Source organism: Trachymyrmex cornetzi, unplaced genomic scaffold (genome assembly GCF_001594075.2).
Source record: "Trachymyrmex cornetzi isolate Tcor2-1 unplaced genomic scaffold, Tcor1.1 scaffold468, whole genome shotgun sequence".
Classification (NCBI taxonomy): domain Eukaryota; kingdom Metazoa; phylum Arthropoda; class Insecta; order Hymenoptera; family Formicidae; genus Trachymyrmex; species Trachymyrmex cornetzi.
The window spans coordinates 308,874-325,806 of NW_017299487.1; the positions used below are offsets into that span (position 1 = coordinate 308,874).

General features: G+C 32.9%; 3 protein-coding genes across 5 annotated transcripts; 2 read left to right on the top strand and 1 right to left on the bottom strand.

Annotated features, from left to right (window-relative positions):
• The first annotated feature begins 662 nt into the window (after positions 1-662).
• LOC108764973 (25S rRNA (cytosine(2870)-C(5))-methyltransferase) lies at positions 663-4,030 on the top strand. 3 transcript variants are annotated; one of them, XM_018513422.1, is made up of 8 exons: positions 663-734; positions 1,022-1,127; positions 1,213-1,355; positions 1,440-1,854; positions 1,990-2,584; positions 2,657-3,020; positions 3,102-3,470; positions 3,551-4,030. In XM_018513422.1, the coding sequence occupies exons 2-8, from the start codon at positions 1,034-1,036 to the stop codon at positions 4,013-4,015; spliced, it is 2,445 nt and encodes an 814-aa protein (XP_018368924.1). In that variant the 5' UTR covers positions 663-734; positions 1,022-1,033; the 3' UTR covers positions 4,016-4,030. The 3 variants fall into 3 exon arrangements, with proteins under 3 accessions (XP_018368924.1, XP_018368921.1, XP_018368923.1); XM_018513419.1 differs by having other exon boundaries at positions 1,440-2,584; XM_018513421.1 differs by having other exon boundaries at positions 1,213-1,340; positions 1,440-2,584.
• A 291-nt stretch (positions 4,031-4,321) lies between these two features.
• Ccz1 (vacuolar fusion protein CCZ1) lies at positions 4,322-6,583 on the bottom strand. Its single transcript, XM_018513414.1, has 10 exons — positions 6,366-6,583; positions 6,185-6,279; positions 6,030-6,123; positions 5,735-5,941; positions 5,474-5,649; positions 5,245-5,388; positions 5,021-5,166; positions 4,677-4,941; positions 4,475-4,602; positions 4,322-4,399 (listed from the first exon to the last, which is right to left on the bottom strand). The coding sequence occupies exons 1-10, from the start codon at positions 6,438-6,440 to the stop codon at positions 4,347-4,349; spliced, it is 1,383 nt and encodes a 460-aa protein (XP_018368916.1). The 5' UTR covers positions 6,441-6,583; the 3' UTR covers positions 4,322-4,346.
• Positions 6,584-6,636: 53 nt separating this feature from the next.
• Positions 6,637-9,373, top strand: Bx42 (Puff-specific protein Bx42). Its single transcript, XM_018513413.1, has 8 exons — positions 6,637-6,745; positions 6,943-7,096; positions 7,243-7,410; positions 7,489-7,796; positions 7,886-8,021; positions 8,146-8,404; positions 8,529-8,910; positions 9,023-9,373. Exons 1-8 carry the CDS (start codon positions 6,732-6,734, stop codon positions 9,231-9,233), a joined length of 1,632 nt encoding a protein of 543 aa, XP_018368915.1. The 5' UTR covers positions 6,637-6,731; the 3' UTR covers positions 9,234-9,373.
• The last annotated feature ends 7,560 nt before the right edge of the window (positions 9,374-16,933 follow it).

The window sequence follows — 16,933 nt, forward strand, 5'->3', positions numbered from 1 at the left end:
AATAGTCATATAAGGCAATTTATATTTAACAGTATAATCTTATAATTTAAATAAAATTTTTTTGTTTTATCCTTAATCTTTAAAAATGTCTATTTATTAAAATAATGTTTTGTCCAAGTTCTAAATCACCGCCACACTTTTTGTATTACATTCACAAATGTAAAAAAATTTGTAATTTTTTCATAATTTTTTCATTAAAAAAACGTACAATGCATTTTTAAATGCATTAGTCTCTTGCAAAATAGTCTACTATGCACAATTTTTTTTAATAAATTAAAACTGCGTGCATTATATATATGTATAATAAATTTGAATTTTTAATACAATTTTCAATCTCGTCGCCACGTATTCGGATCAATTGTCGTAAATAACAAATTTTTCGAGAGTATTGAATGGTTATAAGATAGGAAATTTCAAAAAATTCAAGTATTTCTCTATCCTGCAGCCAATCACATCCCAACAAAAAGAACTGAAACTGTCCCCTTTCCCCCCGTCCTGTAGAAAATGTTGACCATAGATCTGTTCGCGTTGCATGAAATCCCCAAATATTTTTGCACTTAGAATGAGATAGATGTATATTTGGCTTTGAAAAGAGAGAAAGCGAAGATACCGAGTGCAAAAAGTGTGAGAAACACGAACAGGCCTCATGCTGCACCCTGCACCACGCGGTACCACGCGGTGATCAATAGCGTATGGCTATAAAAGTTTCGCGGCATAACATTTTAATGAAATAATCTGTTAAAGTATAAAACAATTTTACCAGGCCATTTTTAACGGCTTTATTATATTAATAAAATCAATATTTAGATATTAAAACATTATATGTTACATGAAATTATACTTCCTTGTTTGCACATAGAGGTTAGAAGCTTGGAATTGTTTAAACAGTGACAAAGAATTGATATATTTTTGCATAACAAATGTATGATAAAAATTGTGGAATATCCTTTGTTTGTAAAATATTATTGTTTATAAAATAGTTCAAAAACATTTATGCTGTAAATAAAAATCTATTCAACAGTTTGTAGGTTAAATGGGTCGCAAAGGAAAATTTGATAAAGACCTCAGTGGTCGTGGAAGGAAGGCAAAGAAACAGAGTGATCCAACATTTCCAAAAGGAATTCTAGGTATGAAAAATAAATGATTAATTTTTGTTAATATATTTGCACATAAAATTATATATAAAATTAACTAAACCTTTCCACGTTATAGGTAACGAATTTAGTACATTAAGTCACCGGCAGAAACAAAGAGCAAGGAAAAGGCTATTGAAGAATCAACAGCTAAAAGAAAATGCAAAGAAATTGCTCAAAAAGAAAACTACTGTGGAAGAACAACAAGTACAGTCAAAAAATATATGTTTTTGATTTATATAATAAAGGTCTATTATTACTTTTTTATAGCTTTTATATAAATAATCTTTGTTTAATTAATTTTAGAGGGAAGACATATTAAAACAGCAGAAAGAGAAGAAGGAGAAGAAAGTAAAGTTTGTCAATGAGAAAAGAGATGAGATGGTAATCCAATCTAATCTGAGCTCAAAGCTAAAAACAAAAATAAAACAAAATAAGCAGAAAACAAAAGGGAAACAGAAAGATATAATCAAAAATGTAGAAAATGATAGTAATAAGAATCATCACAGTAAAGACGATAAAATGAAAATATATTCCAATAATCAAGTATCGAAGCTAAGTAAGAAAGCCAAACAAAATAAAAAACCGAAAAGCATGAAAACTAAGACCAATATAAAAAGTGAAAGTTATAGTGGTAATAATTATAGTGAAGATGAAGAAATGGAAATATGCTCTAATAAACAAGTAACCAAACTAGGCAAAAAAGCAAAGCAAAGCAAAAATAAAAATATGAAAGTTAAGACCAGTATAAAAAATGAAAGTTTTAGTGTTAATAATCCTAGTGAAGATGAAGAAATGGAAATATATTCTAATAAACAAGTAACTAAACTAGGCAAGAAAGCAAAGCAAAGCAAAAAGAAGAAAAACATGAAAGTTAAGAGCAACAAAGAAAGTGAAGATGATGATAATATGTTATTTAATGACGATGATGAAATTGAGGAAGATGAAGATGAACAAATGGATGAAGTGAATGCGAGTGAGGATGAAAAAGAAACAAGTGAGAATGAAGAGGATATGAGCGAGAGTGAAGAGGATATAAGTGAGAATGAAGAGGATACGAGCGAGAATGGAGAGGATACGAGCGAGAATGAAGAGGATACGAGCGAGAATGAAGAGGATACGAGCGAGAATGAAGAGGATACGAGCGAGAATGAAGAGGATACGAGCGAGAATGAAAAGTATACGAGCGAGAATGAAGAGGATATGAGCAAGGATAATAATAAATTGCTTTCTGCAACAAAGTCAAAGAAAAATTTGAAGAAAACAAAAAAATTTATGGAGGATAATATAGAAAGTGACAGTGAAGAGATGGTTTCCAGTGACGAGGAAGAATCTACCGAAGATGAACAAATGGAGGAAGATGAAGAAGAAAATGATGAAAGTGATGATGATGACTTACTTCCAATAGAAAAAGCTAATAAAAAACTGAAAAAGAAAAAAGAGAAAGAACAGTGAGTAAATTTTTAACTATTTCTAATACTAATTTTTTAAAATTAATTCTTTCCATTTTTTTTATTAAATAGAAAGCTTGCTGAGGAAGAAATGGAAGATATGATGGTACATCAAAGTGTATTCTCTTTTCCAACGGACGAAGAACTTACCAATGTTACTAATTTAAAAGATATTCAGCAACGAATACGAGACGTTATCATGGTGTTATCAGATTTCAAGAAATTACGGGAGAAAAATAGATCACGTTCTGAATATACTGAACTACTTCGAATGGACTTACGTACATATTACAGTTATAACGATTTCCTAATGGAAAAATTGATGCAAATGTTCCCACTAGATGAGTTACTAGAATTTTTGGAAGCGAGTGAAGTACAAAGACCTATGACTATCCGAGCGAATACTTTGAAAACCAGACGACGCGATCTAGCTGAGGTAAATTCATATCAAAATTAAATCATTATATATATATATATATAAATATAATTATAATTGCAATGTCAAATCTATTTTCAGGCTCTCATCAATAGGGGTGTTAATCTTGACCCAATAGGAAAATGGACAAAAATTGGTTTAGTAGTGTATTCCTCACAAGTGCCTATGGGCGCAACACCAGAATATCTAGCTGGACATTATATGATACAAGGCGCTTCTAGCTTCTTGCCTGTAATGGCGTTAGACCCGAAAGAAAATGAAAGAATTCTTGATATGTGTGCTGCACCAGGCGGTAAAGCCTCGCACATTGCTGCTATTATGAAAAATACTGGAACTCTATTCGCTAACGATTTAAATAAAGAACGATTGAAAGCTGTTGTTGGCAATTTCCATAGACTTGGTATTGTCAATTGTGTAATCTGTAGTTATGACGGGCGAAAATTCCCTACGGTAAAGAAAATTTTCTTTTATTTTTTTATAGCTCACAGTAAAGCTTTCAAGATTAATGAATTTGATAATCATTTTCACAGATTATAAAAGGCTTTGACAGAGTCTTATTGGATGCTCCGTGTACAGGTACAGGAGTAGTCGCAAAAGATCCTAGTGTAAAAGTGAATAAGGCGGAAGTAGACATTCAACGCTGTTGCACATTACAAAGAGAACTGTTATTAGCTGCGATTGATTGTGTTAACGCGCGTTCGGAATCAGGTGGTATTATTGTTTATTCGACCTGTTCGATTCTACCAGAGGAGAACGAATGGATCATCGATTACGCTCTTAAGAAGCGCGACGTTAAGTTACTACCTACTGGTTTGGAATTTGGAACTGATGGTTTCACGAGTTACAGACAATATCGATTTCATCCCTCACTGAAATTAACTAAACGGTTTTATCCGCATGTACATAATATGGATGGTTTCTTTGTAGCAAAACTAAAAAAATTCTCCAACAATATTCTTAATCAAAAAAATGTAAAGGAAGAAGCGTCTGATTAAAATTTTCTTGATTTGTTCAACAATTTTTTTATAATCAAATTACGCTGTTATTACATACAATATCATAGCATTACTTTGTCTTATTTACATATACAAATTCTTTTCAATTTTTCAGTACTAATGAATAATATAAAATATATATGTATATATAAAAAGAGAGAAAGAGAGATAATTCATATTTTATATCACATGTGTATAAATATACAGCTTCCTACAATTACTTCATATAATGTATATTACCTGTTTATAGTCAGCCAGGATTGTTATTAATGATAAAAATAAGGAAATAATATTTATAATTGCATAATTTCCATTTTTCGTTGCATATTCATCAATGGAAAAAAATACTTTTTAATTGTTTCTCGCAAAGCCTCTTTACTTCATCTGTAATAAATGGAAAGATTAATCAAGAGATTATTAAACAATCATAAATACAATTGCATAGAATGTTATACCTACCATCAATTTCTATAATACTCGCACTTTTCTGCTGTATAACAACAAAAAATTCTCTCAGATTCGACAACTTTCCAATAACCCAGTAATCACTTATGGTCTTTATAATTACTTCTCCAGCTTCCTTCAATCTAAGAGACAAGTAATTAATATGTAATTTTCATTAACGCGCATGTTTTATGAATTTTTTGGGATATGTACGTACCTGTTTCTATCGTTGTATATATCAGTAATAATCCTTAATACCTCAGGTGTTGTAAGTACGTTAGAGCAACGTCTATTATCTAAATGTATTGTACTCTTGTATGCTAGATTTAACTTATTAAAATACAGATACTTGGTACACGATTCCGGTGTAACTATTACATGTTTTGAGCACTGCTCAGCTACAGAGCTAACTAATGTGGTTAATTGTGGTCCCAGAAAACCATCTAAGCTTTTAAAGAAATCAATCAATAAACTAGTTTTCTCTGAAAATTAAAAAATATAAATATTTTTATTTTTGTGTTGATAAATAATGTAACTAATAGTTTTAACAATTTCACTTACTATCGACGAAGAGACATATTGTAGCACTTAGTGCTCGATACACTACTAGATACAATGATACAGGTTTAGTAGAGTAGTTGATAAAAACTTTTGGTGATTTTCCAATTAAACTGGGCTCATTAACGCTAGCAGGTCCGGTAACAAATCTAAACAAAAATACTTTTAATAGTATTTTCGTCACAACTTACATTTAAATTGAAGCAAAAGTATTTATTCGTTCGTACTTTCCATAATGTGAAGAAGTGAATGGTGAGGGAGAGTTTCTAGGTATTGAGCCTCCATGTAATTCTTTTTCAAGATGAGCTGGTAAAAGAGTACTTACTAAATAATTATAAACTACTTGCATGTCTTCAGGTTCCAAGCCACTCCTAAAAAAATTACGAAAGAAATCTTATATAAAATATTCAATATATACATATATCATAATAGAGAAATAACGAAAGCAAAACGTACCAAACAACTTGATCATTATAGAGAAATGCAGTGTATTTTACTTGTGTAAACATAGCTTCTACAAGATTCATAAAGCATTGCACTTTGAGAAATGTAATCTTGTCAAGAGGTAAGAATTGCAAACCTTGGAAAACATCTAATATATCACTATTATTCAGTTTTAATGAAAGTAGATACTGAAACAAATTGAAAATGAAATACAGTAAAGGCATATATTCATGTCGAGCTTATATTTGATTGAAAAAATGTAACTTTGCTTACTCGTGAATAAAAATGTTCTAGTTTAAGTTTTAATAACATTACAGAGCCACATTCAGGATCATTAATGATAGTTTCAAAGGAACCCATGAATAATCTAAACATCATGTATGTCTGCTTTAATATAGCTTGACAAACATTGCTGGATACTTCATCATTCTGATATTTATTACCATCTTTTTCTTTGTAGATATATGGTACACCAACAATCTATAAAATGTTAATAAAATTGCTTTGTATCTCATACTAATTTAAAAATGATAAATGTCTCATCTATTATATCTTCTAAAATACGTACCATTACCATCCAAAAATTAGGTTCTGGTTGATAATATATCTGACGTGTTTTATGTGTATGGCAATAGTCACATGGCTGTCCAGGACTGAAAGACCTGTAATACATTTTCTTTCATAACAATATTCTTTACGGACAAACACAATTGCGATACATACTCTGTAAACTTAATTATCGCTTCGCTAAGCCCTATGTTCTTGATTTGAACATCTATATCCTTTTCTGGATAGTAATACAATATTTTCTTTTCTTCCTGATAAAAAACAAACATATGTTCACATCACATGTACCTTATTTAATCAAAAAGGATTATTTTTTGACACATCTCTGCATACTTGCCTCTCCTTCCTTCTTCGCATAAGTGCCATTAAAAATATAAAAATGCTCCAAAGTGATCTCGGACTTAGAAGTCATTTTATAAATTTGAATAAGTATTCAAGTACTGTAAACACTACAAAAATTTGGATCATTGAGACATATCAACTGATAGTTGCTGAAGAGAGATCTTGACAAAAGGATTATTAATCCCCACCTTCACACGAGTTGATCTTGGAGACCTCGTGTGGTGAAAGCACGAAGTTTCATATTCAGCTGTCAGTACTCGGACTCGGAATAGTGTCGGTTTATGTGTGTGAGACGCGTGTGTGGTATGTGTGGACTGGTGTGGACCTTCCAGTAGGATTGATACACAAATCGTATTTAATAATGTCCTTAACAAAGTAAGAATCATTTTCATACGCAAATTTATATGTTTAGTAAAATTATTTCGTTACTATTGATCACAATCTTAAATAGTATAAAAAAAGACGCTTTGTAATTGACTTGAAAATAGATATCTTAACCTCTAAACATAGAATCAGAACTTACAAATTATCTGGTTGTAATAATAGTTGTTTCATTTCTTTCTACGATCTAGCTTATTACCTGCCCCCACCCAAGTGGTGTGGGACAGGGAGGACGAAGCTCGCGAACAAAAACTACGTCAAAGACCGGTTTCAGCGCTGGTCAAAGCTGTTGTTACTGCACCACCTTATGGACAGCGACGAGGATGGGTGCCACGCAATCCAGAAGTGAGTAATTGCCATAACTTGGCAAAGATTTGTATAAACAAACATTTTTTATCAGCATAATTCAATTACTTTTGCATTTTATAAAATCATGATTATGATAACTCTTATAATTCTCTTAAGTGTAATACATTGTATATTACATGTAGGACTTTGGAGATGGAGGAGCTTTCCCTGAGATTCACGTTGCACAGTATCCACTTGGAATGGGGATGAAGGGCAAAGAATCCACAAGCAATGCCTTGGCGATACAACTTGATGCTCAGGGAAAAGTAAAATATGATCTTATAGCAAGACAAGGTCATAGCAAAGATAAAGTAAATTTCGATCTTGCTTTAAATATATATTCTGAAATTATAAATTAGCATCTCTAATCTACTATTTTTTTTTTATAGATTGTCTATAGCAAGTTGAGCGATTTGCTACCGTCAGAAATTACAAATGAGGAAGATCCTACCTTGCAACGACCTCTTGAAGACGAAATTGATGAACTCACAGATAAGACGAAAAAAGCGTTAGAAAAGATAACGAGATCAAAGATTGCAGCAGCCATGCCTGTGAGATGTGCAGAGAAACAAGCTCCAGCTCAGTATATACGTTATACACCGTCGCAGCAAGGACAGTCATTTAATTCAGGTGCAAAGCAAAGGGTCATCAGAATGGTGGAGGCACAAGTAGATCCTTTGGAACCACCAAAATTTAAGTATGTACAGTGAAAATAAGACGATTGTGAAATTGAATAAAGAACAACTACAATTACCAGATGTTTAATGTAAAGATTTTCAATTGCAGGATTAATAAAAAGATTCCGCGAGGACCTCCATCTCCTCCAGCGCCGGTCATGCATTCCCCCACGAGAAAAGTGACGGTGAAGGAACAGAAAGAATGGAAAATTCCACCGTGCATAAGTAACTGGAAAAACGCAAAGGTGTTTAGAAATATTTTATGCCTAATATCGCGTTTATCTCGCCATAAGAGATAATATTGCAATATAATTTGATATACTCGATTCTATCTACAATTCTAGGAAACAAAGTTATGTTTCATTTCAGGGTTACACAATCCCATTAGACAAACGTCTTGCTGCAGACGGTCGGGGCTTGCAACAAGTTCACATCAATGAGAACTTTGCCAAGCTAGCAGAAGCTCTTTACATCGCTGACAGAAAAGCCCGTCAAGCTGTCGAAATGCGAGCTCAATTAGAAAAAAAATTGGCTCAGAAGGAGAAAGAGAAGAAGGAAGATCATTTGAGGCAACTCGCGCAAAAAGCTCGAGAAGAGCGCGCCGGCTTGAAATCTGCCGCAACATTAGGTTTGTATAATTGCTAGTTCACACACAAAGTAAATAATAATAATAAATATTCCTGAAAATTAAATCAAGACAAAAATGATGAAGATATTTAACTGATAAAGAGATGCTTTCTTTCTCTCGACAGATAAATCTGAAGAATCACGTGAGAGAGATCAACTCAGACAAGAACGGCACAAAGATCGCGCTCGCGAACGTAATTTAGCTCGCGCCGCTCCTGATAAACGCTCTCGTTTGCAACGCGAACGCGAGCGCGACATTAGCGAGCAAATCGCTCTTGGTTTACCTGCAAAAAGCATTCCTAGTACGGGAGAAGCGCAGTTCGATCAACGTCTCTTTAATACCAGCAAAGGGATGGACAGCGGTTACGGACACGACGACGAGTACAATGTTTACGACAAGCCGTGGAAAGATGGCAATTCTATTGCTTCGCACATTTATCGTCCTAGCAAGAATATTGATAAAGACACGTATGGAGACGATTTGGAGAAATTGGTTAAAACAAACAGGTGAGAATATTTATATTTTGTCTGCAATACATAAGTTTTAACTTATATAATTATGAGTGGTCTACAAATTGTCTATAAATTTAAAGCTATTGGTGTTCGTTTTTTATTGTAGATTTGTTCCTGACAAGGAATTTAGTGGAGTCGATAGATCAGTTACGCGGTCGGGACCAGTACAGTTTGAGAAAGACGAAGAAGATCCTTTCGGTCTGGATCAGTTCTTGAAACAGGCTAAGCGCGCCAGTAGCTCAACTACGGCAACAACAAAGCGCAAAGATGAACGGGAACAACGTAGAGATGACCGTGATAAACGTAGAAAGCATTAAGTATGTTTAATATGCTTTCATATATCAAGCAAGATATTCTTAAAAGTTTATTCTACGTTATGACAAAAATAAAACGTAAGATATGCAACACTTATTTTTATATACATAAATAAAAAGAGAGACATGATACTTTTTAAATAGAATTAATTATTAGTTACTGTGAAGATACTGTACACTTTTGTTTTGAAATGTTACGAAAATGATAGCAACACGATGTTTCGCCGTTATATTAAAATTATATATCTCATTTTGAGTAATCTTATATTCAATTTGTATAAATCTAGAAAAAAATTTTGTACATTACATAAATCACAATTAATGAAACTTGCTGATAATGCTACGTCATTGTACACTTCTTCTTAATAAAGTAAAATTTCCGTGAAAAATATGGTAGTATAATATGCATGAAAAATTTGAGCACAACTTTCCATTCTATTTTTATTACTTGCCTCAAGAAAAAGCAAACGCGGTTAGCATTTTAATAAGGAAACTTCAACGAATTTAAGATGGACTATATAGTTCGCTTTATAAGCAAAAATTATTTCTTTCTTTATTTTCATTTATTTTGTATTTTATCGCAGAATAACGCAGTTATACGGTCCATACTTTTAATCGCCAACTATTTATTGTCGCTGTAATGTTGAATAAACTTTTAAGATGTCGAATAAACTGTTACGTAATAAACACAATTATATAGAAATACAAAATATATAACTAGGAAGAAATCTTCTAATTTTTATTAGAGGAACCTAAACCTGTTCTCAAATCGTAACATGAGAATTAAATAGAAAAATTAAAATTTACAATTTAAAAGATTACTGAATTTACAATATTTTAAGGGATTGATTCGAATATATTTCTTTGTAAATTTTTAAGCGGAGTAAATTCTTTCGAGTGCACTTTAATTGGCTCAACGCGATGTATAATCCTCGTGCAACAAACATTAAACGAATACCGCAACATCAAGAAGCATTACACTATTTCGATCGATTAGTAATCTTCGTGCCCTCGTGCTAAATTTGACATTGGTCAAATCCGCGATACAAGCCTGTCTTTAAAATTGAATAAAAAACAAACTGAAGGCGCAGGCCGACGTGCGCGGTAGTATGTAAAAGCTAGAAACAAGCAACAAATCCATCACATTTCCATCAGCCTTGGAATGTCTATTAGAGGCTTGGATGTTCATCGGTTTGAGGAATTTTCACGGTTTGGCCGTTTGCCAATCAGTAGCACAAGCACGCAGAGATGCTCGTTCCAAGCTGTTAACTTACCATATTCGAATGCCGCTACTTTGAAACGCCGTTTGACTGCGAGATGGACACATATCGGTTGGAGAAATGTGCGGCTGACCAAAACCGGCTTCATCTACTGCGTCGCCCGCATCGAGCAGATATTGACAGCAAATCATAAAAATATTTTAAAGATGAAATGTCTGTTACTTTCACGAAAATCGAAATCCAGTTTATTTTATTGTTGAAATTTTTTGTACATGTTGATTCGAATTCAACGAATTTTCCTATAAAAAAGGATTCTTCTGTCTCTGTCATTTCTTTATTTTCCTATATAGCAACACAAACAGAACAAGTCACGGTAATGTTAAAATAAATCATAAATAATTTAAAAATAACTTTTAGATCATTTTGGAATTATCTTAATATCGTTCTAATGTCATAATGATTCTGCTTGGAGATGAATTAACAATAATGTCTACTATATACAAAGATTTTTTTTTTACGATGACATAAGCCAGATATCTTACTCTTCTATAAAAATAGTACGTAGTGCTCCGTGTATTTTCTACGATTATTTGTTACTCCGGTCACCCGTGTCGACTTGATGCGGGCGATGCAGTAGATATAGCCATATCTCGGGTCAACTACGTATCTCTTCAGTCTAGATGGACCGATGGACGTATAGCCAGATGACAATTAAAATGGTTTGCAGCGGTACCATTCGAATATAATAATTAAAAAAAACTCTATATGAGATAAAAACATTCCTTCAAATGGACGCAAATATCACTATCTTTAATAAAAATAGTAATTAAAAAAATGCAGCTTTATATCTAGCTTTATATGCAGCTTTGTTAGTTTGTGTACATCATTCCATAAAGAGATCGGATTTCTCTGTATTTCTGTTTATTTTTACGGGAGTTTTTTAATGACAATTCTGACAATTCGACACAGCAGGTCTACAGTATGAAAGAGATGAGCTTCCGGCGCGATCGAGTAAACGTATCGGTATTTTTAGTAACCGTTTCCGACATCGAAGCTAACATCTAACATGCATACTCAACGACTGAGAAACATCGTGTTGCGCCCTTGATGCTTTATGTAGCTTTTAACGATCTCATTACTTAACATCCGGTTACGGGAACATGTTTCCCTCTTCTCAAGAGAAACTTTTCTCAAGCAAAAATTTGACGCTTCTGCGCTGTTTCATACGCAAGTTAAATTACTTATACATAACGTACATAACTACGGTTGCTAACTTTCGATCAGTGTTCCGTTGAAGCCCAGCATTGGAGATTTAACTGTTCTACTGGAAATCGATTGTTCACTTTGATGGTTTCTCTGAAAAAAGGTCATCATACTTTTTACCCTTCTGTCGGAGATTTTTTTTCAAATAAGTATCTTTTTTTTATTCACATAATAACTATATTTTTAAACTCATTTATTCTTTTGATCTCTTCGTGAAATTATATGGTATATCATTCTTTAAACACAATTATAGAATTTATTATTCAACAATAAAATTAGAAGTAATGGCCGTAACGGTCAAAGATCTTTAATGCTTAAATAATTTAATCTGAATTACTTTACTTTTTAATTAAGAAACGCCGTTTCTGAATTAAAAAAGGTTATCAAAATTTAGAGTAATCGGAAAATTTAGAAAAATCGAAGATTTTCCCGTTTGCTGGAGATTGGTCCAAAAAACCGGAGGACTGGCAACCGTATAACATATGCACGTAATTGCACACACAAGTTCCCGAGGAAGATTCACGCGACGAGATGAGCGAGGCCGGAAATTGCATTGGTTTCGCGAATTGCAATACGAAACAGTGCACATTTCGTGTCGAATAGCATCGTGCTCGTGGTGAAGATTCCTCCAACGATCGATTGCACTGACTTTTCTCGAGAGGGGCAAACGACGTCCATTGAATTTTTGATGGTCCCCTGAGGCCTGACAGCTATCGGGAAGATTTCACACATTTGTGTCACGCGTATATCAGGCTAATATATCTTCAAACAGCAGTGTGTTAAAGCTCAACTCCAAATTTCCCAAGTTAATGCTATTCGAGAGCGTATATTAAGCCAACATAAGCTACAACAAAGCTTTAATCCTGGAACGCGTGACCTATTTTTCGCGTACATACATAGAAAGGACGATATTATTAAAGTATCTAAAAATTTAGTTAAATACAGATCCGAAAATAATTTTGTTGAATTATTGAAATAATTATGTAGAAATCTCAAGCAAAAAGAGCTAAGCTGCAAAAAGTTTTGACAGTCTAACAATCGGTTTCAACGTCCTACATTGCTACATAATTATTTTGATGGTCCAACAAAATTATTTTCAGATCTGTAAAATTTAATTTGAGATATTTCAGTAAAACCATTCTTTCCATCTATAAATGCAAAATAAATGTAATCGAAAAATCTTCAAACACCGCCAGAAACTCGGTACGATATGTTTCAGATGTATTTCCAAAATTCTTCACATTCTTGTACATATATACATTGTACATATTTCTTTCACGTCAAGCGCACATCACTATCATCATTCTCGTGGCGATACGATGATCGAACAGATCAGGATGAGATCACCGGAGCATTTTAGACGAAAAATTACGCCTGTCACGCGAGAGATGTATTTTTCAAGACGGATAAAGGAGATTCTCATGTCAGAACTCCACTGTTCTCCGCTCGGTGCGACCCAATTACCATATTTCCCAATTAGATCGGGAAGCTAGACGCGCTCGGGAAGAGATCACGCGAGCTTTTCTCGCCCGGGGTATCGTGGCTATGCAAGAAAAAGAGAGAGAAGGGAGAGAGACGAGTCGAAAAGCAGGAAAATATCGTAGTTATTTATAAGCTCGGCGCGAGGGTCGGCGTTTAACCTTGCCCGACGTGGACCGTCAGGCATGTCACCTAGCTGTTTTATTACGACTGTGCTCCCCGCTCGAAACGTAGTTCCAATTGGGTCAGGTCCACGTCTGCTTTTCGAAGCGTTTCGCGAACTGCCACCGACAGAACGTAGTTCTGACAGTGGATTAAACTCACACCCCTCCCGCCTTCCCCCCCAATAATACGCCGGTAATAATTTATTACGACGTTTCAAACAGTCCTCTGTCTGCAAATGACTGCATTTTGCACTTTCGAATGAATGAGAAATCTTTAAAATGGCTTAGAGAGAACTTTGCAGTCAAAAGGTCTTTTAATGTTTTTAAGAAATTAAAATATGATGGGATAATCAAATGCCAAAGGACATAAATATACGTACATCTTGTCAAAATAAAAATCATAATTAATAATGAATAATTTAAATAATAAATATTAGTAATATACCCAAATAACAACTAATTACTTATTGTTAATATAAATAAGATAATTGGGCAAATATAATATATAAAATAATTAGACTTATAAATAATAAATACTTCTTTCCTAAATAATTTAATAGCATCTCTAAAAGGCTGCAATATCCCCTCAAATCCCACTTTATTAGGATTACGATATTATTTTAACATTAGAAATTTCATATATTGATAAGAGAAATTATTTATAATATCATAATTTGTATCAAATTACTCTCATTTTTTTCTTTTTATTATTAATTTGAAATTTCGCATAAAGTTCACAGAAAGAAATTGTTTTCTTGCAAGAATAAGAAAGAAAAATACTTTATACGTTATGTAAGACGCATAGTTATATTTTATAGTTTGTTTTAATGATTTATATTCATGTTCTCTCTTTTTCTGTGACATTCTTTTAAGTAAAATTAGTATGATCTTTTCACTTCATTAGATATAAAATTAAGAAACTTCTTTCTAAATAATAATTGCGTATTATATTGAAGCAAAAAGTGATTGTCTTGATTAATAAAATTATTTCGAAATTACATAACATAATTTAGTTCGCTACTTTATTTCACTTTACTTTTCAAGCTTCTTTGATACGAAAATTCTTTTGACCTTGATGAATTTAATATGTCTTTAATGTATTTTAAATTAACACGTTTCTTTTTGTTCTTTTTTAATATTTTTCCCTATATGTATATATACATATATATACACACACAGTGAGAGCAAAAAGTATTCGTACAAGGAAATTTGTTATAAAAAATGTCTTATTTGTAGAAAATAAACATTAATTAGCAATTTTATACAACGAATACAATAAATTCTGTTCTAATATAAACGAACGAGCTTAGCATGTATTCCTGATTTTAGAAGCTAAATTTCTCGTCTGTATGAATACTTTTTGAGCATTCAAACAATACAGTTTTTAATTTTCGCTTATTTTTCGGATGATATATTGTATAATTAATACACATCATTTTGGTATATATAATTTTAAGAAACATATAGTCTATTTTATTCTTTATGAATAAATTGTTAATTATCCAACAAGAAGTGATCGTTAATTAAACGTCGAATCGACATCAAATTGGTGTTAAAATCATGGAATTTACATCGATTCGATATCAATTCGATGACTCATTTCTCGCTGGATAATATTTATTTTTTAAAAATAAAGTTTTTTTTGAAAAATATTTTCTCTGTACGAATACTTTTTGTACTATATATACATAACCAGGAGACGACACAAATTATCTTATTCGTAAATTATTTCATTCGTTACGTACAGTGGCATTCGCATTATGCGAATCATCTTCAGAAGATTATCGAACCGAATAGTTTACTTGGACGAGCCATCTCTAATAATAGAACGAAACTGTAAGTTTAATTGCGCGCTAATTTTCGTTGCGACACTCAGATTGTATCGTGATACAATTGCATTAGAAGATCGCAATTGTCATTTCCTGCATCGTCTTTCAACGACTATCGATCGCGTAAGATATACTCTGCACGCAAAATCGGATTTACGGCATACAGATGCAGTAATCAATGGACAGAAAATCGATTCTCTCACACCTAACAATATCGTTAATAAGATAGAACGATTCTTCTCTCTAAATGCCAAGTATTAATTAGGAAGAACTATAATCGGTCTTTGCGCAGTCGCAAGTTTAAAGAATGTTCAGATTACTATTGACGATCAAAATACGTTTTATTTAATTTAAATCATCAGAACTATCTCATAGGATTATTCTAATGTATAATTGGAAGAAAATGGAATTTTTTCTGCGTATTGTATGTAAAATTTTTAACTAATAATATAAATACATTTGTTTAATTTTTTAAATCATTTAAATTAATTCTGGCAATTTTTTCATGAATATTTTCTTTTAATGATGATTATTACAATAATGATTATCACTGTGCTTATTAGACTAAAATATTCGTAGGATTAACTTTTATATAAAAATTTATGGTATCTTATACAAGATAATACACGTGAGTTCATCTTTCAATAATACACGTGCGAGAAACAGCGTCATTCATTTGTGGAGTACTGTTTTTTTTTCTGATTTTGAGAAACATGCACCACGATGTAATCCGCTAGCGGTAAAACAACTACGGCGAACGAGGATTTCCAACGACTCTGATTAATTTCTATTCGCCGCAGCTCGTGTAACGACTTCAAAACGACGAATAGTAATGGTGAACGCGTCCTCGTCGCGTCGTTTGTAGTCCAATGATAACCACCGCGTTGCACTAATGAAACATTGTTTACGACAAAAACGTAAAATCCCGAACATCGGGGACGGATGTGGCGAGTTTCGGTAATTTCCGGTGGGCGAGGAATACCGGCAGGCGCCGGATATTCTCCCTGCAAGAATGCGGAAAAAAGAGAATGCAGAATAACGATGATATTTCATTCCTGCTTCTGTTTTCCTTTGCGGATAAAGAATACGACGATAACGAATGCGCGCCCTATGCCACTAGAATCTTGTCGGGACAGAAAGAATAACAACAACGTGTTCGGAATAGAATGGATTTCCTCAACGAAAAGATTTTCGAAAATTCAAGACATCAGTTTTTTTACGCGGCCTTTTTAATCGGCATTATTCTAAAACCTTTAATTTGTAACTGATACAAATAATATAAGTTAAATAATGTTAAATCAAGGCTCAGAGATGAATCAGTCCATGATACATACAAATAATTTCCGATGATAATTATTATTCATACAGCTTTCTGTACATTTTATCTTTTATGTGGTTCGTAATTTTTTAATAAGAAATCTTATAAATATTACCCGACAAAATATATTAAAACATTAGAATACCATCAACAAAGAAGATTTTTTTTCATTTATTTTCAAGCCATAAATATGAAGACTATCTTTATAAAAGTTGTAAGTCCCAGAGAGAAAGGAGTCTCAATTATGCAATGTGATTACGTGCAGGATGTATCTCTCGCGATAAATTTAACAATGATGTAATTGAGTTACATCGATTCAGTGTAAAAATTGGAGCTCCAAATTTCCAAGTGTTTCCCGAACAGGATTTTCAGAGTCATTGCACCTTCGCGAACCGGTCTCGCCGGTACCAGCAACGGCAGCAACGGCAGG

What these genes read in the sequence shown, in the direction of transcription:
- LOC108764973 (XM_018513419.1), top strand. Translation starts at nt 1,034, where the DNA reads ATGGGTCGCAAAGGAAAATTTGATAAAGACCTCAGTGGTCGTGGAAGG. An exon ending in GACGACGCGATCTAGCTGAG is followed by an intron (nt 3,021 to 3,101) that starts GTAAATTCATAT and finishes ATCTATTTTCAG; the next exon opens with GCTCTCATCAATAGGGGTGT. An exon ending in ACGGGCGAAAATTCCCTACG is followed by an intron (nt 3,471 to 3,550) that starts GTAAAGAAAATT and finishes TCATTTTCACAG; the next exon opens with ATTATAAAAGGCTTTGACAG.
- Ccz1 (XM_018513414.1), bottom strand. Translation starts at nt 6,440, where the DNA reads ATGACTTCTAAGTCCGAGATCACTTTGGAGCATTTTTATATTTTTAAT. An exon ending in ACTTCTTCACATTATGGAAA is followed by an intron (nt 5,167 to 5,244) that starts GTACGAACGAAT and finishes ATTTTTGTTTAG; the next exon opens with ATTTGTTACCGGACCTGCTA. An exon ending in GAGTATTATAGAAATTGATG is followed by an intron (nt 4,400 to 4,474) that starts GTAGGTATAACA and finishes CATTTATTACAG; the next exon opens with ATGAAGTAAAGAGGCTTTGC.
- Bx42 (XM_018513413.1), top strand. An exon ending in GAAATCTGCCGCAACATTAG is followed by an intron (nt 8,405 to 8,528) that starts GTTTGTATAATT and finishes TTCTCTCGACAG; the next exon opens with ATAAATCTGAAGAATCACGT. An exon ending in AAATTGGTTAAAACAAACAG is followed by an intron (nt 8,911 to 9,022) that starts GTGAGAATATTT and finishes TTTTTATTGTAG; the next exon opens with ATTTGTTCCTGACAAGGAAT.